Source organism: Mastacembelus armatus, chromosome 5 (genome assembly GCF_900324485.2).
Source record: "Mastacembelus armatus chromosome 5, fMasArm1.2, whole genome shotgun sequence".
NCBI lineage: Eukaryota > Metazoa > Chordata > Actinopteri > Synbranchiformes > Mastacembelidae > Mastacembelus > Mastacembelus armatus.
In genome coordinates, this window is record NC_046637.1 from 4,683,437 (window position 1) to 4,708,069 (window position 24,633).

Here is a 24,633-nt window from a genome sequence, read left to right on the forward strand (position 1 = left end):
GAACAAATACACTAAAAACAGCAACAAATGCAGGCTGGTTGTTTTTTTTTCCGACAGTTGACTGGAAACAACTGTTAATGTATCTGTGTCTTAGACTCAGAGATTTTGTCTGTTCTGGCTCCTTCGTCGTGTACACTTTATTTTCCATGCTTTTATCTTTAGACGCTTATAGGGTAAAACTCATGAAATGAATTTTAGTATGTGGGAATTTTTCGATTCTTCCAGTTTTTGATCTGATCCACCTTTCTGTTCTGGGAGAACTTTACACTTCAGTGGTTCAGTAGTAAAAAGGCAGAATGGTTGGATATAAATACAGTAAATTGTGCCACAGTTCACTGCCATCTCCACATCCAAATACAAGCAGTACACACATTAATGCCATATTTCTGCTTCATTACTGGTGCTACTCTTTATTAAAAAATAGGTCTAATCAACCTGATATGGACATACTGTACTCTGCACCAGTCTGTGCAACAAGGCTTCGTAGAGGAGGGCTTAGAGGCACCAGGCTCGTACAGTGGTATGTGACTATTACACCTCCAACACGTCATCAAGTTAAACAGCTTTCCTCTCCTCTGTAGTGTGGTGGAAAAGCACAGAGCTACTATAAATTAAACCATTCCTTCGCTCCTGTTAACCCCTCACTTCAACCACAAATCCAGTGCGACTGTGATATATATTCACAGCTTGTACTGTATATTGGCACATACTGTATCTAGTGTCAGCTGAACCGGAGATCAGACCAGAATAAGCCTTTACATGTATAGGCATCATTGTAATAATTTGTAATTTTAATTTATAATTTGTATTCACATATAATGAGGTTTGGAAGAGTGTCTAACAAGGCTCTGACTCAGTTTTAAGTTTAAAAACGGTAAAGAGTGAAAAGAGTTTTAATCCAGCAAAGAAAAAATTACAGTTTGAACAGAAGCCAGGAATTTATTTAGTTGGTATGACATGAAATAAAATGACTAAAGTAAGAACAATCAAACCAGTTCTGTTGCTTTAAGGTGAAGCTGAATAATGTAGAATTATATACTTGGTTCATAATTAGTGAATAGCTATTGAAATACTTCTAAATTTCCTCTTAGTGCCTGTATAATCAGGTCATCTCATTTTCTATAATTAACACACTCTGTCCCAAAGACATCACCAACTGGTTTGTGTAATAACATGCAACAAACATCAGTGGGTTAAGGTCTGTAGGCAGTTTAATAAATTTAATTTCTCTGTTGTAATAATGACTCAACTTCAATGAGCAGACAGATAATTACTAAACACAGAGAGAGGGCATCTGTGCTGCTCTGCTCAGGATAAAACACTACGTGAAAGATTAAAAATAGTCTAAGATAAAAAGATAAGGGAAGTAAAGTTGGAGGTTAACAGATGGATCCCTTTTCTAGATAAAAGAGAAGAAATTGGTTCTTAATGGTCAATTTCTATTTTTCCAGGAACAAGAGTTCATGACCTTTATCTATTTTTCAACAGCACAACAGTGTTTTTATGCAATTTCCACCTCAATGCATCTTTTCTCCAACATTGGGTGAAACTAACAGGAAACAGCAGTAAATAAAGAACAATAAAATAGTCTGAGTTTTGGTGCAGTTCCCTTCAGCCTCACAGTGCTTTACACTGTTTCACTTAATTTCCAAAAACCCTCTGTTAAAGGTCTGGGTTGCGGTGCGTGAGTGGGTGCACAAAGAACGAATAAAAACCCACCCTATGCTCTTCACACAATCATAAGTTAAAGACATGATCCATGATACACACCTGCTACAATCAGCACAGCAGAATGGCAACATGTTTATCCATGGAAGTCATTGCTGTACACATCCATAAAGGCATCCAGTAACACACACATCCTATAACAGATCCTTTCTTCAGTAACATAATCTCATGATTGTTTTCTGTTACCACAGTAACACTGAAATCAGGAAGTGTCTGTAGCTAATTCAGCAGTTCTTTGCACGCGGCATACTGGACCAGAGGGAAACAAATATAGGCTGACCGTTTCCAGGGCAGCACAACAATGATGGAAAATGTGAGGAATCGCAGGTTCCAGGCGTGGTTTTCTCAGTTCTGGGTTTCCATTTTAAAGTTTTTTGGAGCTTAAATTGATGTTTTCTAGCATCGTTAATTCTGTAACCAACAGAACCCAACACAGCAGAGCTCCAACTGCCAGTCACCAAACAACCACCAGTATAGGAGGAAATTAATGGGACTTTGGTTTCCACCTGAATTCGCTCCTCCTTGCATTCCTGAGCAATATTCAGCAGTGGCACTGAATGAGAGTTCACCTTGGGCACTAAAACATCTGGGTTCTATTAAAGCACTAATGTTTTAAACCATGTTAGCCTTAGCTAAGTGTACTAATAAACTGCTAACTCTGTTTTTGCATTGAAGGTCATAGTTATGAAACTGCATGATGTGAATGTAAATAAACCCACAAATGACAAACAGCCATCACTTCAGCTCCTCAATTTGACAACCACCAACCTAAACAATTGCCTGTCTCCTACTGTTGAACACAAACCACCACGCAGGAGAACCCAGATCCCAGCACCAGCAGCAGTGCTTCTGTGTGCGTGTGTGCGTGTGTGCGTGTGTGCGTGTGTGCGTGTGTGTGTGTGACTGAACACTAAATAGCGAAAAATGGAGGACATCCTTTGATGTGCACTTACATAATCTGTGCTGATGGGCTGGAATGCCACACTTGGGCCACATACACTCACAAAATAGCTAGTACAGATATTTTTGTTAGAACAAACACTGCCGTAATGCATTTTGTAGCCTGTTACACTAACATTAACCAACACAGCTAAATGCTTAACCCCGCCCATGACCCCAACCTGAACCTAATTTTAGTCTTCACTATAAAGAAAGAAGTGAGGACCAGCCCAAAAACCCTCGTTTTCCCAAAATGTCCCTGCTCTCATTATATAAACCTCAAACTGGTCTGAACAAAACATTGTCATACAAAACACACACACACACACACACACACACACAGAGCTAAGCAGAGTTCTCCCTCTCAATGGTGTTTCTGTCCTGCGCTTGATGCTGATTGACTCTCAGAGCTGTGGAGCGTTCAGTTCCGACCTCTGGTTCTTCACCAGCAGGAACAATTTGTGTTTGAATCCAGTTTCTCTTCACATCAGCTCTCCTCTTTTATTTTTACAGCACCTTTACTCTTGGTCATGGTGCCTTTTTCTTATTTGTAATCTACTGGACTCTTTTTTTTTTACAATTTCACAGTGTTTCCAGTTATTAATTTAAAGGCACACCCCTGCCTTTAACCTTTATTGGAGGTGGTTCAGCTACACATAGTGAGGGCACGAGTGGATTTTTATATTTGCTCAGTTGTTGAAGGGGTGGTGAACTGATATGTCAGGTTGTAAATCTTTTTGTTTCAGTGACTTCTCATTTTTAGTTTTACAATCCAAGAAAATTGGTACATTTTTCGTTCTTGTTTAAATATGATCACTTCTATTTGGTTGTTCTTCCCTAATTTACCACTGTGGGTTGACTTTTAAACTTTTTAATGGCTCTGGCCTTTTTATTTCAGAGTAATAAACCCAGATTAGACTAATCAGGGAGAGCAGATATTTTCCAACCAATCATGTGTCTCAGAGGAGCAGAATGAACTGATTGTGAACTGATGATGAGTTTACTTCATAACAGGGGACTCTTTTAATAATCATAGATGAGAAACTCTTCTCTAATTTGCCCAATTAGTCTCAGTGATATTAATTAGTGGAAATCAAAGTGAGCCCTGAACTGATCTGTCTACTGATGATGGTGTCTGACCGCTCCATGTTTGGACTGTTTCCTGTCTGGATCTGGTTTATAAATATCTGTTTTCCTCTCTCTGTTTCATCTGCAGTGTGAAGCTAGAGGATGAGGAGCAAGCGCATCCAAGTCAGGAGTTAACCCTAGTGTTCGTCTCCTCTGGCTGCCTTCTCTGACCCTACACTACCCACAATTCCTGTGAACTGACGTGCCAATCAGACATTTAAATCAATTCATCAAAGATACTCAGAGGAAGAACAACTCCAACAACACCAAGACTTCTGTGAGGAGGAACAACATGGCCAACAACACGGCGGACCACCCTCCAGGGAATTCGGTTGCTGAGGGCAACCATGACGGGGACTTTGGGGTGACCATGACAGATCTGAGGGACCTGATGGAGCTGCGGAGCGCTGAGGCTGTCAACAAGATACGGGACACGTACGGAGATGTGCAGGGAATCTGCCGCCGCCTGAAAACATCACCTATAGAAGGTAAGACATGTCTGACCCACTAAACCAGCACAAACTCAATAATGTGTGGTGCCTCATCATCCACTGCAGGTGGTTTTGAACAAGTCAACTTCCTGAAGTAAAGGAATAAATACACTGTTTAACCAGTGTGTAATGTGGTCCTGTATTGTTAATGACCCTAGCTGTGGAGTCTGGGGGTGGAGCTGGTTGACCTGGGCTGTCTAGTCTTAAAATAGTGTAGTTGAAAACCTGAAGTGTGGGGGTTCACTAGAATTCTGACAAATCTGAACCCTGTACCCATTTCTCATTAATCTCATTAATTAGTTTTCATCATCAATTTCACTTAAATTATAAATAAGTGGTGCACTTTATATCAGCTATCTAAATAAATCAACATTAACAGTAAATAAGTTCAATCTAATTCATTGACAGTGATTGATTGTACTGACACATTTAACAACTGTTTCATGCTACATGTACGTTTTAAACATTGATTACTTACGACTGATATAATCCAGAGTTATCATCAGCTCCGAATGAGAAGCCTGCTAACATGTTTTCAATAACAGTCTTGACTAATAGAAAGTGAGGAGGAGAGAAAAACTGGATCCACTGGAATTGTCTACTGGAATCCAGCCCTAGACCTGTCATGGAAATAGAGAAGGGGGATGGAAAAGGAGAGCAGAGCAGCTTGATGAATGTCTTGTTTCACGTCTGTGATGCTGTCAGTTCTGGTGCTGAATGCTAAACTACTCCAGTGCTGTGAGCAGGAGAGCTGACATCCACACTGTGGATTTTATCACTGAACTGTACCACAACAGCAAACTTTTCCTACGGTTCTCTGATTGTATGCAAATCAGGCTGAGACCTGTCATGTAGGACATTATTTTTTAGGTTTTGTGTGGCTTGAACACTCTGCTGGTGACCTGGCATAATCTTTTAGGGAAGGTGCATTGCATCTAAATGCATCTGTAATATTGCTCTTAAAAAAACTATACATAACGAAGAATCACAGAAACTAACTAAACAAACTAAACAAAACAAAGTGAGTAAGTGTAGACTGGTAAAATTGTGAATTGGGTGCAGCCATAAAACAGATACACACAGAGATCAAGGGGTGACAGTGTCTGAGCCATGAAACAGCAATTCTTTATACAGTCAGACAGAATTTCTGGTTGACACACTTCTTATTTTGTGGTGAAACATGATCAGCTTGGATCTCAGTCAGAGCTTCATGTGAGGCCAGAAAATGGCTGTTTGTTATTTCTCTCTCTCCCTGTTGCCTGTGTGTGTCTTTGTGCGTATGTGCTTGTTTGTGTGTTTGCAGCCATCGGCCTATTCCAGGATTGAAATTCGTTCCAGCCGTTCCCCTAATGGCTCCATAGATCATTGCTCTCTTCCATTTAGTAATCAGAGGACAGCTGTAGTCGGGTCCTCCACACAAGAAATTACTCACTTTAATGAAGAAAGTGTAATTATATTTTCGCTGCAGAGTGTGGGGTGTGGGGGGGGGGGGGGCACGAAACTGGGGGAAGCCTAAACAAATGCGAGATTGAGCACAAACACACACAATGATTGACTGTTACAGTTAGATGGGCTGGGCTGGGCTGGGGCCATTCTACTTTCAGTTCAGCTCTTGCCATTTGTCACATCCATAAAGCCAGGAGAGACAGATCTTTAAAAATTAAATCAGCAGATATTCTGACTTTCATGCTACATTCATGTGATGTTGAATGAGAACAGCACGAATCCAGTTTGGGAATGGTTACACATTATTCCAAAGTGGCTATCCCTATTAGCTCATTTTGTGGTGTTACATACTGATCTGACCAGTGGATTAATCACTTAGTCAAATTAATTGAGAAGATGGAAACAATTTTAACAAATGTAGCTACTTTTCTAACTCTAAATATAGAGGTTATATTTTTTGGAAATAGCTTTTTAGAGTAATACTAATTAATAGAAAACAAAATAACTGTCAGATTAATGGATTAAAAACAAAATAAAATTTTTAGTTACGTATTTGGTGCAGTTTGTTACCAACAGCAAACAGCGTGTAACTCCTATAATTTGTTGCAGTAATGTTAGATGTTATTTTGATGACATGTCCTTTTCAGGAAGTGAGAGATATTAATGTCAAATTATACTAAAATGTCAAAGGCAAATTATAAGTCAAATACTGATGGGAATGTTTTTTTTCCTACTTTACAGTTTAAACGATATGATTTGAATACAACATTACTCAGTATGAGTCAAGCTCCAAAACCACTGGATAATAATTATTTAAATCTGTATTTATAATGCTCAGGTACATTTTATATTGTCCATCTATAAAAACTGATTTATACTTCAGTGTTGGATCTCACCATAGATGGACAACATGTTATTAATTTATGTAATAACATGTCCAAAATATTTTTTTCAATTTGTGTCCAAGTGATCATTCACAGGAGGAGTGAGTAGTAATAAAATCATATATTACAGGTATTTTACACAGTAATATTAATATATATACTGACATTAAATCCCAATGCAGTATTAGTGGTCAGTTTTAGTTTTTTACACCTGGTATCAGTATGTATATTCTCATTTTTATTTGACTAATCCCAACCCAGTGTCCACACTTTCCAGTAGAAGTTTGTTCAGTTCACAGAGATGACTCTTTGAATTTGTTCTGCTTTCATCCATAATGAGAACAGCCATGTTAGTTTAAACATTACAGCCATTGAACCATCCCTGCACTAATACAACAGCCAAACAAACAGCTCCTCATGTTTGTTGTCAGTACCTGGTGTTTTGTCTTTAATTGGCCTGGTTTTATGCTGCACACAGCACAGTGAAATGACTTGTTTACGTTCACCATGAGCTGGCGTAACAAACCGCGGCAGAGTCTCTCATCTGCAGCTTTCCCCTGAACAGCCCATCCTCAGCAGATCATTAAAAAGAGATTCATTCATATACATTTTAGAAAACGTCTCCTGTTTTTAGTGACCCCAGCAGCAAGTCCATTGCATTTCCTGTGGCTTCTTCACAATAAAAGTCCACTGCTGTTTGGCAGTTAAGCACTTTTAACGTGTAACCCTAGCAGCAGGAGATGGTGGAGTTGTATCAGCAGTGCTGTACCTTAACACAGCTGATTCCTATTAGTGTCTTGTGCATGTTAAAGTAATTTGAAAGTCAAACCCCATCACTAACAATCGGCTTACAAAGGGTAATTACTAATTACTGTGAATGGGTATTGCTAAACATCGGGACTACGAATGATTATGGAAGTCTTTAGGATTATGAGTCTTGTGATTGTCAGGATAGGGAAGCAGTGCAGATCAGGACTGTGTCTCTGACAGAAGGGAAACATGGGAAACCTGCACAGAGCTGATGTGTTTCTCACCTTATTTATCACATTAATCTACTTGTTGTGCTCGTGTGATCAGTCAGTGTCAGTGCGGATCTGAAACCGAGATGAATCACATCCTAAAACACAACAGAGGACCTGCTCTGCTGTCTGATAGCCAGCTGACCGCTAGCTAACCTGATTAGCTCAGTAACAGAAGCAGTATGCTCGCAGCATTCACACCGTTATATTTAACTGCTTTTCTGTATCAGCTCGCATGTTCTAGATGTGATAATGAGATGCTTCTTCTTCTGCTGCTTTTATTTTCAGTAAAATCAGCTTGTTCTTGGAGACAGAGATGCCTGTTGTTCTGAGTTCAGAATGATCACACAAACACACACATCCAAAAACACACCCAAGGCTCGGCTGCAGCTGTGTATCCCACTGTGTAATGTGTATTGATGAATCATTCTGTTGCACCTCTGGAGGTCATTGATCGTCCTTCTCATCATTTTACAACATCTGACTGTATTTCATTGTAAGAGGACTCACGAGCTTTGGGTACAAGACACACAGTCACATGTAAAGTTTACTTAAAGAATGTGGGTTATAAGTAGATTCACACAGACACATAAAGAGCTAAAAATAAATGAGTATCTTAGGGAAATGCTAATGAGCAGCAGCATGTTCTGTTATGTCTTTTTGTCACTTTCATTCCTTCACGTAGCAGAGTTGGTCTCTTCAGAAAACAGTCAGGAATCAGAGATGAGTTTAAACACAACCACAAGGACTGTCAGGATCTATCATAGATAGATCTACAGAGAATACTCACTGGCCTAATGCGTCACGTCAGCCTTAACTCTCACCTCAGCCATCAGAACTAGACCATAATCCAAACCTAAGTCTGACCTGAATATTTACCTTCCAAAAGCCTTTACAAGTTTGAAGATCAACTAAAAGGTCCTTACAATGATGATGTGACATACCAACACACACACACACACACACACACACACACACACACAGAGCCTCATGTCATCCATGTCTCTGAGAACTGAAACTAGATGCTTATTTGTTTTTTTTTTTTCGTTTTGTGTATTCAGTTTTTTTCATTCTATCACATCATCTGTACAAAACTGAAAAAACTCTTTACCTGCAGTGTGTTTCTTTGCAAATCAAAGCTGTGTGTGCAGGGCAATCCCTTGGACTTCAGATGTATCACTGCATATGTGTGCGTGCGTGCATGCGCGCGTCTCTGCATGTCACCACAGACCGTTTTATGCTATTTTATATATTATGCCTCTTTAGCCACACTCAAAGAGCTTGGTTGAATATTTGAGACTGTCTCTTAGTTTACCATGTGATGGACCAAATGAGAGGAAGGCTTCTTAAGGTGTTACCATGGCAACTGGGGACATGGTCACATGTCACATACAGTTTATAAAAAGGTAGTTCATGCTGAGATCAGGAAGGAAATAGCAGGAAGTGGGAGATTACACGTTGTGTATGTTTGCGTTGACTCAATCATAACAGCGTACAGTGTTTGGTCACATTCATGATGCTGTTTACTTATTGTCTAATCAGATAGGAGGCTAGTTTGAACTGTTTTAGACAAAATTATTATCCTTGTGTTTGTCTTTAGACAACACAACAATAGACAACAGTTAACATTTAACTTCTGCTCATTGAAAGTAGTTATGGTGGGAAAAATATTTGTATTTTCTAAGGTATGGATTGTATTGAAAGTGACTATAGATATAATTTATACAGATGAATTTGGGTTAATTCAGGTTTTGTTAAGTCAGGTCTTGAACCTGGTAGACTGAATAGGCAGCCAGGTCCAAAGTCAATTTTATTTAATTTTACCTACTAAAATGTTCAAACACTGATGGTCATGAGCTTTTGAGTCTGATAGAACGAGATGGTGAATGCAGTTGGCCATGATTAGTTTATTAATTTCCTCCGTAGAGTGGCTGGGCTTTGACGTAGAGATTTGCTGTGGAATTCCAACATCCACAGGGAGCTCGGCATAGAGTAGCTGCTCCTTTGCTTTAAAAAGAGTCAGCTGAGGTGTTAAGGGCATCTGATCCTGGGCATCTTCCATGAGGTGTTCTGGGCATGTCGGGTACTGCCAGGAGGTCCCAGGATAAACCTAGAATACACTGACAGGGTCTGTATATCTCATCAAGCCTGGGATTGCCTTGGAGTCTACCAGGAGGATCTGGAAAACACTTTTGGGCAGAAGGATGTATGGATTTCCTTACCCAACCTCCTGCCGCTGTGATATGAGACAAAAAATGGATAGATGGATCGTGTGTCTCACAAATTCAAATTGTATATGAAGTCTTCAAATTAAATACATATTTCATTTTTAGTATTTCTGACTGATCTCAAACCCCCCTTGAATTCCAGTTCTTATTTCCCATGAGTGTGTGTGAACTTCATAAACATTATTTCCCACCAGTGTGAGGCTTTATAGTCTGTAAAGCCTCAGCTTAGCAGCGTTTTTTTTTCTCAGTTCCTTGTGAGTCTCCACCTTAATATCTGTGAAAATGGCCATTGGCTTGCATCCATTTCTGTCTTTTATATGCATTTAACATCATCTCTAACATTTGTATTTGAATTCCACTTGAATGCACCTTAAAGTGGTTTCATGCTTGAGGTTGGTCAGAAACAGCTGAAGCTGGAGCTGAAGTCTGACACTAGCATCATTTGTTTCTGTGAGTGTCACTGACTGTCCGGCTGTGGGATGGCGGTGAAATACTAAAGCAATAAAGCACCATAGGGTGACGATAGAAAAGGACAGAGGCTAAGACAGAGTTGATGGATGAACCACAGGGATGTGTTTGTAGTGGACATCAAGATGCTGGAACATCGACACTGGACAATAATACCTTCAGTAGTTTACTCTGACAGGCAACATAAATGGAAGTGAAAACTGTTCATGGTAAAAGATAAAGCTGTGAGTTGGAGGAGACCTTTTTGGACCAATGAAATCCATTTGACTGTGACAGGCAACTGCTCTGCTGTTACTGAACATCATCTCAGAGCTTTAATCTGCATCTCCATCGAGACATTCACCAACACGACAAGCTGGTGCCAGGCGCCAGATGAAACCCGCCGTCACAATCACAACATTAAACCAGAATAAACAGGCTCGTATTGATCAAACAGCCTGTATAAGGTGTTCTGTGATTCTGTTTTTCTTTATTTTCATGTGACAGGAGCTTTCAGCATCAGTCACTGGCAACCTTTGAACTTCATCACAGTGTGATGAAACATGGCTGATGATGATTTTGACAACTGGTGTATTTTTAAAATGTGTTTGTGCAGCCGCTCAACGTGAAGCTGTTTCTGTTCCAAACTCACCCCCACAGTGGAAGTCATACTGTCCGACAGATGATCCACTGCTTTTATACAGAATTCTCTGCAAAAGTTTATGACTACAATAACTCTGCATCCATCTATTATCTACTACTAATCCTGGACCATACAGGCTCAGGGGGGCGGGAGCCAGTCCCTGCTGACATTCGGCGAGAACGGGCACACCCTGGACAGATCACCAGTCTATCACAGAGCTGACACAGACACTCACACCTAGTGTCACTAAATAACCTAACTTCAAACTGCATGTCTTTGGACTGTGGGGGAAAGCCACTAGAGAGCATGCAAACTCGACACAGAACGGCCCTGTGTCAACTGGATTTCAAGCCCAGAACCTTTTTGCTGTGCTAACCACTGTTCCACCATGCTGCCCACTGCAAGACTTTTGGTTTATTTAGATAGGTATTCTGTTTATCCTGCCTAAAACCGGTCTCATCTCACCTAAGATCGTGTCACCTCCTCTCATTTTATCTCACATCATCTCATTTAAATTCACAGCAGCCTACCTTGTCTCCTCCAACTTCGCTTCATTTAATCTCATGTCACCTCCTTTCACCTTATCTTCCCTGATCTCACTTTGTCTCATCTCCTCTCACCTGGCCAGATTAACCTGCCAGGGGACAGAAATTTGTTGTTTGTCTACAGTCCAAGATATGAGACAGACGAGTTCTTCTTGCTGTCAGGAGGTCACCATCATGTTTTATGGAGTGCCTGTGTGGAACGTGTCTGTGCACACGTAAGGAAAGTAAAAACCATGGAGAAGCCTTTGGGAGTTTTGGGTAGTTTTTCCAGATTACTGCACCCAAAGAAAAAAGGAGGGGTTCTCTTCATTCAGTCTTTCTGGAGAGAAGGCGTAAGAGGCCATTACTAAACCATATGGAGACAGAAACACATTTGAGCTGATGTACTTGCTGACTTACAGTCCTCCCTCATGAGAAATCCTGGCAGTGTAGCCTGTTGACATTCAGATCACGTTCCACTGCACATCTCCTAACTCCACCAAGAACCCACAGCAGCCATGTTAGAGCCCACACAGCCATGCTGAGGAAATCGCTGATTTTCAGGCTTCACTGAAAAATACCCAGATTTATTTAAAAAAAAAAAAAAAAAAAAAAAAAGCAGATTCGTTAAGCTAGTTTTCATTCAGACCTGTCCCTGTGCGCAAACAGATGACTGCAGATCAATACTTTACTGAAGTTAACTCTTTGTTAATGAATCATGTGCAAGTGGGGATTTAAAAGATTTTAACAGCTTTGAATACAAGCTAAAAGGTAAAGAGCTCTAAAGACAAAGGCACCCTGCTCTGCCCTCTTGTAAGCATCCATGTCGACTGAGGAGTCTTTTTGTTTTTATTGTCTTTATATGGAGAACGAATGAGCAGTTAGATATGAGTCACTGCAGGAAAATGACAGTCACTGCTCTGGAATCAATAACTCACAGATATTGTTTGGTCTTCAGTTAAGCAGGGGGCTGAGAAGGATCTTTCCTCAGAGGACAGGGCACACACCATCAGAGATTTTTTACTTAACTACACTAATAAATATTTTAATGGGTTTGTGCGTGAGGATGGTGCTGCAAATTTATTCATCAATTTTATTTTTGTTGTTTGAGTATAGGACTGCAATTTGTTTCTGATTCATCCTATTTTTTTTTATTCTTGATTTCCATTTAATTTCATTTAACCAAGAGAAGACACACTTTTAATAAATAAAGTTCTAATGCTATTTTTTTCTCAGAGTTTTCTCTGTGTTTTCCTGTGAAGTACTGTAACACAGTTAGGTGTTAAAACAAAAATCATTTCTCTTTGGTTAAACCAGTAAGAATGGCTTGTTTTAAGGCGTTTCAGTGGGGAACACATCATATCCTGTAGGAATTAGCGGCACAGCCTCTTACAGCTGTTTGTAATTGCCTTTTGATCATAGAGTTATTTGTTATTTGTGTCATCTGAACTCGGACTCCGTCTCTAGACAAAGGAGAAAATCTTGAATGCAAAAATGCATCATTTTTCTGGGTGGGACAAATCTGTTTTGGTAATTCACCCAGATAAACCCTGCATGTAGAAACTCTGTGTGCAGTGTCTCACTGTAACCAAAATAGGTCATGTTGCAAAACTGCTGTTCAGAAAAATCTAAACTTATATATATATATGTAGTGCCTCTCCTGCCCTCACTCTGTGCGCAGGTGCAGCGCTGTGTAAAGGGAAACCCCTTTTGAAGTCGTTACTGGAAGCAGCCTTGAACTGAAAACTGAAAGCGGTGACGGTGATTACAATCAGAACATGATGATGCAATTCCTTGAACATAAATGAAACCATGGATATTTTAAAAAGGATTTACTTCAGTAACAACCAGATTCACAGATCTGTCAAAATGGTCTGACTGTGCATCATGCCAGGGACATTAGGAAGTATCGCCAGTAACAGATCAACAGAGTCCCCATAGGAGGCACTGCACAGTAATTACTGACTTCACATACATGTAGACTACATGTAGTTCACCACAGGAAAAGTAAAGAGTGAAGCATATAACATTTGCTTAGTATTATGCATTAGCAGGACATTAGCAGCATTCAGAAGCCACTCCCTTATTGACTCAGTAGTAAATTGCGTTTTCAGACAGTCGTCATTTTGCCTCATCACTGACATCATGGAAATGTTTGCATCTATAACATAAAGAGCACTGCATTATTTGGTTGTTAGTGCTGAATATGAATGGACACTTTTGTTTCAATGTGGATCTTTTCAGTGCATTATATAGTGGTCACATTTATAAACTCAACTAAAATGACAGACTGCACTATATAGTAGATATTGATTGATTATGTACAATGTTTTGTATTTCAACCATTAAAATGGGCACACTAAAAATAATGCAGTTTTTTTTTTTTCTTAAAACAAGTTTTGTAAAAAGTGGGTTTGTATTATAAAAGTCAGATTTTAGGAGGTCTCTCAAACTTTATACATACATACTTTATACATTTGGAGGCTGTCGTTTTTCTTCAGTTTGAATAAATTTTGTAGTATATCTTTGAGTGGTTCTTGCATGATCTCTATACATACACTTACTGGTTACCGGTTTGGTATGCCTGTATTTTATGAAGCTATATATACTATACATATACACTATATACTGTAGCAATAATTTGTTTTTACATCCGCACACTTGAAACTCAGTTCAGTTCAGTCATTTTGTGAACCCAGATGGGAAACCTGCAAACAGGGACAGAGCAAAAACCAAAATAATTACCTATACATTCTGTACGATATGCGGAGCACAGTGGTGAATCCAAATAATCTCATGTACAAAGCATAATTATTGTATTTTACTCTTATTACACTTTAGCCTTCAAACTCTAAAACTCAATAGTAATTTCTGTCCTGTTTTCTTTAAATTTTACTTGCAACACCCCGATGAGGACCTCTTGCCATGTCAGGGTGTTGTCAGCTGTGCAGTGTTATGCAGCTGTCCTTGGATATTTCTTTCCCAATTGCAAAGAGCATTAAGTGCAACTCAAGTGTGACGTTTTCTAATTGCTTTTTTGTGTTTTGTTTAAAAAACAATGATGCACTCACATTTTCTGTGTTGACATGAATACTAACGGCCTGTGTTTGTGTGTGCAGGTCTGTCTGGTAACCCTGTTGATCTGGAGAAACGTCACACTGCTTTTGGAAAAAACTTCATTCCCCCCAAGAAGCCCAAGACATTTCTGCAGCTGGTGTGGGAGGCTCTGCAGGACGTCACGCTTATAATCCTGGAAATCGCTGCCATCATCTCGCTGGGCTTGTCCTTCTACCATCCACCAGGGGGTGACAGTGAAGGTTGGTGACCAGACTCTCAACTTTGTGACTTTTCACCTGTAAAAACCTGTAAAATGAATGCAAAGACTGAAACTTAGTTATGGCTATTTAATTCATGGTGTTAGCAATCTGAAATAACGATAATAAAATTCCACTATTTTTAGACTCTTTATATGTAAATGTGATCACTATTAGGTCAACAACGTGATAAATGATTAAATAAGTAGCTTCAGTATTCATAATTCACTATTTTATCTAATAATAATCAATATTTTAGTTCTGTACAAACACTTAAAGAAAATGATAAAATATATATGTTTTTTAAAAAATCTGTGAACGGTACAAATTAGTGTGTGACAAAAAAAGGAAATAGGAAAAGAAATCAGAAAAAATAGAAAAAGTTAATGTTATAGCATCTGTGTTGAAAATCTGTGTTAAAAATGAAACTGTAAGGTATCTGTACATTGTAGTTTGACCTGCTTTGAGATGTTTGGACTTGACAAGTGACCTGAATTCAACATACAGTATCTCCGTCTTCTTGCAGCATGTGGCCAGGTTTCAGGTGGAGTCGAGGACGAGGGCGAGTCTCAGGCTGGCTGGATCGAAGGAGCCGCCATCCTGTTCTCGGTTATCATCGTAGTACTGGTGACGGCTTTTAATGATTGGTCTAAGGAGAAGCAGTTCCGTGGGCTACAGAGTCGCATTGAGCAGGAACAAAAGTTCACCGTCATCCGCAAAGGCCAAGTCATCCAGATCCCTGTAGCTGAGATTGTGGTGGGCGACATCGCACAGATCAAATACGGTACAAGGCCACTGACCCAGGCTGGGCTATTAATAACCTCACAGGTTAAGAGATAAACTCAAAAATGACTGGATGGTAAACATATGTGGAGAGGGGGGTTGTGGTGACAATATAGCATATCATCCATCCATCCATCCATTTTCTATACCCGCTTTTCCTGGCTCAGGGTCACGGGTATAGCATATCACTGATGGGAAATCTTGAAATGCAGAGAAGTTGATGTTGTACTAATATTTTCCAATAAAATTTTTAAAAGTATACTGTCTGTACCTGCAGGAGACTTGCTGCCTGCTGATGGGATCCTGATCCAGGGTAATGACCTGAAAATTGACGAGAGCTCTCTGACTGGAGAATCTGACCAGGTCCGCAAGTCTCTGGAAAAGGACCCCATGCTGCTGTCTGGTGAGAACCTGTTCAATGTAACATGATGACTCTGGTCTAAAGTGATTCCGCTACTACTCAGTACCCTTAAACTGAGATGTTTAATTATTTTCATGTAAAACAAGCGTCAAATGTCAGTGGGTAGGATGCTTTTTGGTTACAAGTTAAGTTGTTTTTTTTTTTTTTTTCTTATTTTACGTATAAAACATGACCATGATATAAACCTGACAAATGTCTGAGTCTGCTTTTATATAATATAAATATAGAGTATAATATATAAATATATGCAGAGCTAAATTGAATGTGCAAAATGGTAAAACAGAGTTAACAGGTAGAACTGTATGTATTCAGAGTGAAGACAACAAACCCATATCTGATGATGAAGGCTTTCTGCACTGAGTTTACAGGTTCATCCTTAAATGTAGATAATGAATCTACTTTTATGAATGAGAGGATAAACCACTAATAAAATACACTATCAGTCTAAAGTTTGGACACACTTTACCATTGAATTGAATGAGAAAGTGTGTCCAAACTATTAACTGGTACTGTACATTGAAAACTATTGGCCCTAAAATTGATCTTTGAGGAATGCCACATAGCTGAAATACCACACAAACAAAAAACATAGATATTTCTAAAGTATCTATAAAGTGTCTGTTAAAAACACAGATTTGGGTTGTGACTGTAGGTTTTTGACTATTTCCTCAGGAACCCATGTGATGGAGGGCTCGGGCAGGATGGTGGTGTCGGCTGTCGGCCTCAACTCTCAAACCGGCATCATTTTTACTCTTCTGGGCGCTGGTGAGAACGACGAAGAGAAGAAGGTCAAGAAAAGTAAGGCATTAGACAGTGCTTATGATGTACATCTCAAAAACACAACTCTTATGGAAGTGTTGAAGGTTACAGTACATGTGTGAAGTGTTGAGAGGAAAGTTTGGCTAGAAAGACGACATCACCGTGTGAGCGTATTTCTACTCTACTGTTTGACCAGGGCAGATTGGAAATATGTGCACATTTTTATCAGCTGGGGTCGATTTGAAGTTTCTCCTGTGAACATAGCCGACTCTGCCAGCAGGTAGAGCTCATCCATTCTGGAGAGCCGTTTGAAGGGTCTACCTGTAATCGCTTAACATTATTTAGCTTCAGTCTGAACACAAAAGCATGGTAAGTGAATAAATGAGACCACAGATGGGTTGACCTGTAATAATGTTATTTTACTATGTGATCTTATCTTTGGAACAACTAAGCACATTTGACAGGAGGTTGAACTGTCTGACTATAGGGGATGTTTACAACAGCAACAAGTTCACAGGTTTACTTTTCATTGACTGTTTACTAAATCCCTCCCCAAACAGAGACTGACCAATCAGAGCTTGACAACTGTGTCAGGGAGTGTCAGGGAGTGTCAGTGTTTCTGCACGTGGATAATGTGATGTAGATGAGACTGTAAGAGAGAAACTCTGCATCCAAAGAGTTTATGGGGTGGTGCCATTTGTAGTTAATGCATGCTGCTAATGTTAGCATGCCTGGATAACTAATGTAGCTTACTGTCCACAGTTGTTTCCAAAGCTGTGTCTGCAAGAAATCTTTGATCATGTTTTTTCTTGTTATACTGAACTACAACGGGTGTGAATAGGTATTACATCGTGCTGAGTTATCACATTATGTATGCAGCTATTAAAAGGGCTCTAATCTGGAAAGAGAGATTTTAAACATGTAAGAGTCAAGTGGATCATTTCTGAAAGTTAATTTTAATGTAGACAGTTTGAATTGGTAAATTCTGCCAGTGACTTAAAGAAATAGAAGCTATTTTTATTTCTTGCTGTCAAAAACGTACTATGAGTTTGATGGTAAATATGCTGATTATTATTAAGTGGTTATGTGCTAAAAAGGAATCTTGACATGTGTAAGAACAGGCATTTTTCTAATTCATACACTTGCACATGAAGATATGAACACATCTGTCAGTCCACACATTTCAGTCTGTTTAGTTGGTCACCTGAAAAAATGCTACGTCACGGTCTCATTTATTCATGGTTCATGTCCCCCTTATGCTGAGGTGTTAATTTCATAATGGTTAAATGTGAAACACACCTGAATACATAAAGTTTGCTTTTTGAAGTGGAACCCTTCAAAAGCCAAAGTCCAGATGATCCTCATACTATCACAGAGCAGTTTGATGTAAACCAACAGGCTTCTGCAGTCGGTCTCTATTGCTTTTGATTTGCTTGTGATCATGCTAACCCCCTTTTACTCATTTCCTTTTCTTTAGTTTGTTTTTTGTCTGATCATTTGTTTTACTGGCTAAAGTTTGAGTTTGTCAGGCATTCATTGTGAACTGGCTGAATGTACCAGCTCAGCGGAGAGAGATGCTCAGGTTTACATTTTGGCATCCAGTTACTGATTTTAAAAAACAAACCAGCAAAGAATTCCTAATGAGGAGAACCATAAGGCAGGTTTCCACATTCCCCTGTAAATGAGACGTAGAAGTGAGCATTTTTTGCTTGTGAGAGCCCATATTAACGCTTTGAAGAAATGAACAAAATACTGGACAAAACTTTCCAAAAAACAGCTGTTTCAGTGCCCTGAAACTAAAAACACTCTTCAAAAATGTAGAAGTGAAAAAATGCACACAGGCACTGCTGTGTGTCCTAACATCAGATTTTACTGACACACTTGGCTGCTTACTCCCACATCAACACACACATTTCACACATACATACATTCATTCATGCATTCATGTCGAGTCACACATTGATTTTCTTACAGGCTAAAGAGCCCTCAGTTAGTGCAAACACAGACACACACACTTGCAGCAGTTCAGTCTCAGTCATCAATCACAAACCACCAGCTGAATAATAACGAGCTGTGTGTGATGACCTTGACAAACCTCCTTTCACAAAAAAAGCAGTGATCTATTATCCCTCAGCAGAAAAAGCACCTGAACTGCACTTGTCACATACACGTCACATATGTAATCAATATATGATCATAAGGTGATACAGGCAGCTGAGAAAGATCAATAACATGTTACCTCCACATGTGCACATGCAAACAGCCATAAACATCCATTCACGTGAATGCAATGAAGAAAGAACATCAAATCCATCTGTCACTCCAGCACAGACTCACCCAGTCCACACATTAAAGGAAGTTGTTTTGTTTTTCACAATAAAAAGTTGGTAGCAAATCACATTAAACCACAACCTCAAGAGATCCATCTCCCAATAAATGTTTGAGTTTCTGCCTATCCAACAGAACAAACAAAAATATTACTATTAATGTTTCAGACTGACAATCTGCTCAAAAGAATTGCACTTTCTTTCCAAACTAAAATGTAACAATGGACATTACCTCATACTGGAACTAACCACATACTTTTTTTTTTTTTTTTTTTTTTTTTTGCTGTTGTTTAACTGCAAAACTTGCATTTTTAGAAACCATGGAACAAATTATCTACAGTCATCCATGCATGTCTCAGGTTGTACTGCACAGCACTGCTTTGCACTAAATACTAATGTCCGACATCTCATCCAGATAATGCTAACCTGCTGATGTTTGAAAGGTTTACCATGTGTGCCGTGCTAGCATGCTAGTATTAACTCAGGATGATAGAGAAGTTATGTGTTTTGCAGATATTTGGTTGTAAAATACTGGAAGACAGGGTTCCACCAAAATTATTATTTTTCTCTCCAACATAATTTGGGCCAACGCATCGAACCTGAGTTGAAATATGTGAGAATACAGAGAGTGATTGATCATCCATCCAGAATGTGCACGCTGTAGCAAAGTGTGTAAAGTGATAAATCATGAAGATGAATTATTATTCAAATGCACAATATAAACCAGTACAGCACTGAATGAAACTGCACATTTTATTTGGTTACTGTTATATTGATAAATTGATTAGCTCTGGCTGTTGGTTCTCCGCAGCAGGAAGTCATGTGCCTCTCTCCTTTGATTGGTCCATTCCTGCCCACAACACACACACGACACACACACACCTGTGGGTTTCTATCAGTTTGAACTTTGTGTTCACCCTCAGTTTGATTTGATCTTATTTTTCCTTTAAGCCATCTTATCAGCATTCCACCCTCTCTCTCTGTCCGAACAGGTAAAAAACAAGGACCCCCCGAAAATCGCAACAAAGGTAACCCCTCCATTCATCCATTTGTCCCTCTCTGTCCCTCCATTCTCCCTGTTACTCACCCCCTCCTCACCCTCCACCCAGCGGCAGGAGGGACGTGTCCAGTCCATGTCTCCTTCTCTCTCTCTCTCTCTCTCTCTCTCTTTCACTGCTGTAAAAAGGGGGACATTCTCTCGCCTTGCTTTACCTGTCGAAGGGTGCAACTCTCAACCTTTAGGTCTTTGACAGCCAATCGCAGCGTCATTTCTGGCTCATGCCTGTGTGCACGTTGGGATATTAAAAAAGAAAACAGAAAATTAAAAAATTGTTTTTGCAAGCACATAAATCTGATGTGGGAAATCAAAAATGTATATTGTGCTCAGTAGGTAATGTTAATAAGATTTAAATAACATTAAATACTATTGATGCATTCACTAAGCCAGTTGACTTTAACTTTATTGATCTAGTATCAGGTGGTGGTTAGCACTGTCACCTCACAGCGAGTGGGTTCTGGGTTTGAAACCCATTGACCCTGTGGTTTTTCTGTGAGGAGTTTGTATGTTCTTCCCAGTGTCTGAAAATATGACATTAGAAGATAATTGCATCCTCTGTATGTATAAATAGATGATCCTTATCAGTTGTGCTTGGAAAAACTCTTTCTGTCCTCAAAATGTCCTGTTGTACACAACTGAGACATAAATATAAATCCACCAGTGATGGGTCAAGCTAACATACTAGTCTGACCTCTGATGTGTCCTTGGCGTGACGCTGTGTTGACATCAAGTGCTCCCTCGGTGCCTTTAAATATTTAATATTTAGGGATTTGATGAGTGTGTACGTGTTGTCATCGCTCCAACCGTCAAACTCGCCCAGCCAACTGTCCTCCACGTCCCATGTGATCCAACACATGTCCAACTTCCTTTGCAAGCTGTCTCAACACACACACACACGTTCATGCGCGCACACAGAGCTCCCCTCCTCCTGACCTCCCATGGTTTGAGCATCTGCTGCAGACAGAGTGCTTCTTGATGTCACAGAAACACACACGCTCACTGATCTTGGATGCTCATCACACTTTTACGCAGGAATAGTTCACAGACGACCTGCACTTAAAAACCCAAGAGCAATAAAACCTGCCAAAACGCAGACAGTGCATCAACCCTCAAAGTTCAGAGCCCACAGAGATTTCTTAGCAGCTCTGTGGAGCTTTTTAGCCTCTTTTACCTCTTGCTTTTGGTTTGAAGCTACATTCATTGTATGGTCAGTCCCAGCAGGGAGCTGTTTTTGACACCAGTTGCATGATGATAATTTGGGCCTATTAAAATGTCAGAGCTGTATATCTGTCAGCTTATGGAGGAGAACATCTGCCCCCTAGTGACCATGAAGTCGATTAATGCAATTTTTTATTAAGTTCCCAGAGTTACCATTAAAGTCACACAGGTGTGGATGATTTTCTGACAGCATCAAATGCTTCCACTTTGCTGTTTTTTGAACTCTGCAAAGCTACTGAATGTGACATACTGCTGACATTCACTAGTGAGAGAAACAAGCTGATATATTCAGTGCCGCTATGTTTCTTTTGGCTGTTATGAGGCTGTCGGTATGTGTGGGAGTTGCACCCTTGCAGTATTAGTGGGCTGTGGGCTGTTGTTTGTTCTGTTTGTGTTTCTTCAGTGTATTTTTCTTTTCGTCATTGACTCCCTTCATTTCTCCCACTGTTGCCTCCTTGCAGGTTGTTGCTCAAGACTCCATGTTGTCTTGTAATCACTGTTTGACTCTCTCCCTTCTCCCGGTTATTTTTCTGTCTTGCTGAAGTCTCCTGCAGCCTCCACAGCTCCACAGCCTCCTCTACCTCCTCCTGTCACTGTCGTGGTTTTGCATCGCTGTTGTATTTTGTTTTTTGGGGTGATTCTTTAAGTTTGTCCTCTGTTTGTTGACTTGCTTTCTTTTTGATTGTCAGACACCCCCTCGCCTCCACCTGCTGTGCGTTCTCCCATGGTTCAGTGCTGCGCCTGTTTACAGTTCTGTGGTTGGTCAGTGGGTCTCAGTCCTGTTCATGTGAAGCTGTGTCAGTTAGTTGTATGTTGTGGCTTGTCTTCAGAGTGGACCATGTGCATAAAGCTCCACAGCTCCTGGTTTGACACTGACTCATCTGCAGTTCAAATTGTCTAAATGCCAACTTAAGGTCGTACTGTCCTCAAATTATTTATTTTTTAGATAAATTCTCTGTGCAGAGCATCTCACTATGAACCAGATGAAGCCCAGAGTGAAACTTTTTGAGATTCAAATGTGCAGAAAACACAAAATGGCACATTAGAGATACACTCCCTGATTTTTGCCATCACTGTAGATGTTCTCTGGAAAATATTAACAGCAAACTGGGAGGAGATTAGTTTTGTAGAGACATTTTTGTACATTTATATTAAATATTTTTTATAATTTTACATCAAATTTGCTTATATGGCTGGACAAACCTGAACACTGTTCCCTGAAAAGTGTGTATTAATGAGATTTAGTCGTCAGTATAATCACCACCCACAAACTGGGCATTTGCATTTGCTCAAGTTTTATTCATGTCCTGCAAGAGTTAAAAAAAAAAAAAAAAAAAAATCACCATAAAGCCTTCAGTCCTGCCATCAGAAACCAACAGACAAAAACATGATGTGATTCTCTTACCACAAGGACAGCAGTTACGGAAATAGCAATTCAAATGGAATAGGCATACATCAGCTTAACAACATTAATTTCATTAAAAGCACTGATGTGGGCTTTCATGTCTGCATTAGTACTTTGTCTAAGATGCCTTACAACACAACTGAGAAATATAAATAGGTGTTCGGGAACCTGGTAAATGCACATACAGTAAAAAATGAACGCGCCAATATCAGAAATTGAGCAACCATGGTGAGCCTCATGTGTGCACTACTTGTACTGTAAAGGTATGTGCAACACAGTATGCTTCTACTACAGTGTATTTATCCAAATAACCCATTTCCCCCCAGCGTTCAGGCCATATGTTGTTACAGATGACAAGCTAAAACCTAAAAACTGGAAAATTAATGAATGTACCAAGATTTCCTAAATGACTTTCTTGAGATCCAATTAGTCCATTTCTTTTAATACATTTTATTTTAACTTTATGCTGAAAACTAATTGCAGAAACAAAGAAACATAGGACTAACGCTATGCTTTCTTCTCCAACACTGCAGATTATTAATATTATTATTATTAGTAGTAGTAGTAGTAGTAGTATTACTTATTTGCTTATTTTACTTTACAGTACTTCCAGTGAAAACTGGAGTAGATTTGTTGTAGATTGTTTGCCAGCAGCTTTCATTATTTGACACCTTAATAGATAATAAGAACAGGCCAGAATGAACATGTTCGCTAATGGACATTTTTCATAATTACTTTTAAATTACATTTGAAATTCATTGAAATTGTCTGGTTAAACTTAGCTCAGCTGGGCGAAGTCTCAGCAGTAAAGAGCTAAAGTTTCTCTTGTTATTATAAACTTTTACTGGTCATCCAGGAATCTAAACCTGCTTTATGTCCATGATCTGTTGTGTTGTTGGTTCCAGAAGTGATGTTAACATTATTACCTGCAGTGAGTCTGGCATAAGAACAGAAAATACAGGTAGCTGATGGACGACGTTTGAGTATTTGAGTGTCCTGATCAGCACATTTCCATCAGACCAGTGTCAGTATTTAATGATAACTCAACAAGGAATTGGCAGGAGATTTTTGAGGTAACATTCAGTCAGAGTTGTCAGCCCAGTTGTTGATGAGAACAAACAGCACATCAAACCTCGGTGTGTCGGTTCAGTGTAGATCTGCACAGTTTCTATTTATCACCTTCTCGCATTTCTTTGGTATGGAAATATGCTAAACAGCAGTGGATAGAGGGAGTGCAGCTGAATTCAGTGTAAGCTCTTCAGCAGATATCAAACAGATCAAAAAGCTGCGTGTACAGTACGACAGTCCAAACAGGATCACAGCTGATGAAGTGAAATGCAAATACACAGTTTGTTTATGCAAATGAGGAGCAGAGCCACCAAGCAGGACGTGAAAGCAGCTGCCACGTCAGACTTCAGAACTCAGCCTCGTCCCAAACTCTGAGCTCTGATGTGAATCTGTGTGTGTGTGTGTGTGTGTGTGTGTGTGTGTGTGTGTGTGTGTGTGTGTGTGTGTGTGTGTGTGTGTGTGTGTGTGTGTGTGTGTGTGTGTGTGTGTGTGTGTGTGTGTGTGTGTGGGTGGGTGGGTGGGTGGGTGGGTGGGTGTGGGTGTGGGTGTGGGTGTGTGGGTGGGTGTGGGTGCGTGCGCATGTGTGATTGACAGCCCCCTGTTAAAACCTCTCTGTTGTATCTGCTGTTCTGTTCTGTCTGCTGCTCTTCATTATGAACTGCTGCTCCCAACTCGTCTGTGACACTCTCTGAAAGCTACCTGGACCTTTTCATGAATGCTCTGTGATCATAAAATGATGAAATGCTGCTCTCTGCATTCAGCCAAAGGGTCACCATGTTAATGAAAGAGAATGAGAGGTCTCTT

The 24,633-nt window shown here is 39.8% G+C and overlaps 1 protein-coding gene across 2 annotated transcripts in view; it reads left to right on the forward strand.

Moving 5' to 3' along the window:
• LOC113130451 (plasma membrane calcium-transporting ATPase 1-like) overlaps positions 1–24,633 on the forward strand; it is an 85,880-nt gene that overhangs the window by 32,610 nt on the left and 28,637 nt on the right. For both annotated transcript variants that reach the window (XM_026307102.2, XM_026307103.2), the window contains exons 2-7: positions 3,884–4,283; positions 14,597–14,794; positions 15,318–15,575; positions 15,852–15,977; positions 16,668–16,793; positions 20,074–20,109. In XM_026307102.2, coding sequence (XP_026162887.1) covers positions 4,088–4,283; positions 14,597–14,794; positions 15,318–15,575; positions 15,852–15,977; positions 16,668–16,793; positions 20,074–20,109 — 940 coding nt within the window. In that variant the 5' untranslated portion in view covers positions 3,884–4,087. The remainder of the gene's footprint in view (positions 1–3,883; positions 4,284–14,596; positions 14,795–15,317; positions 15,576–15,851; positions 15,978–16,667; positions 16,794–20,073; positions 20,110–24,633) is intronic.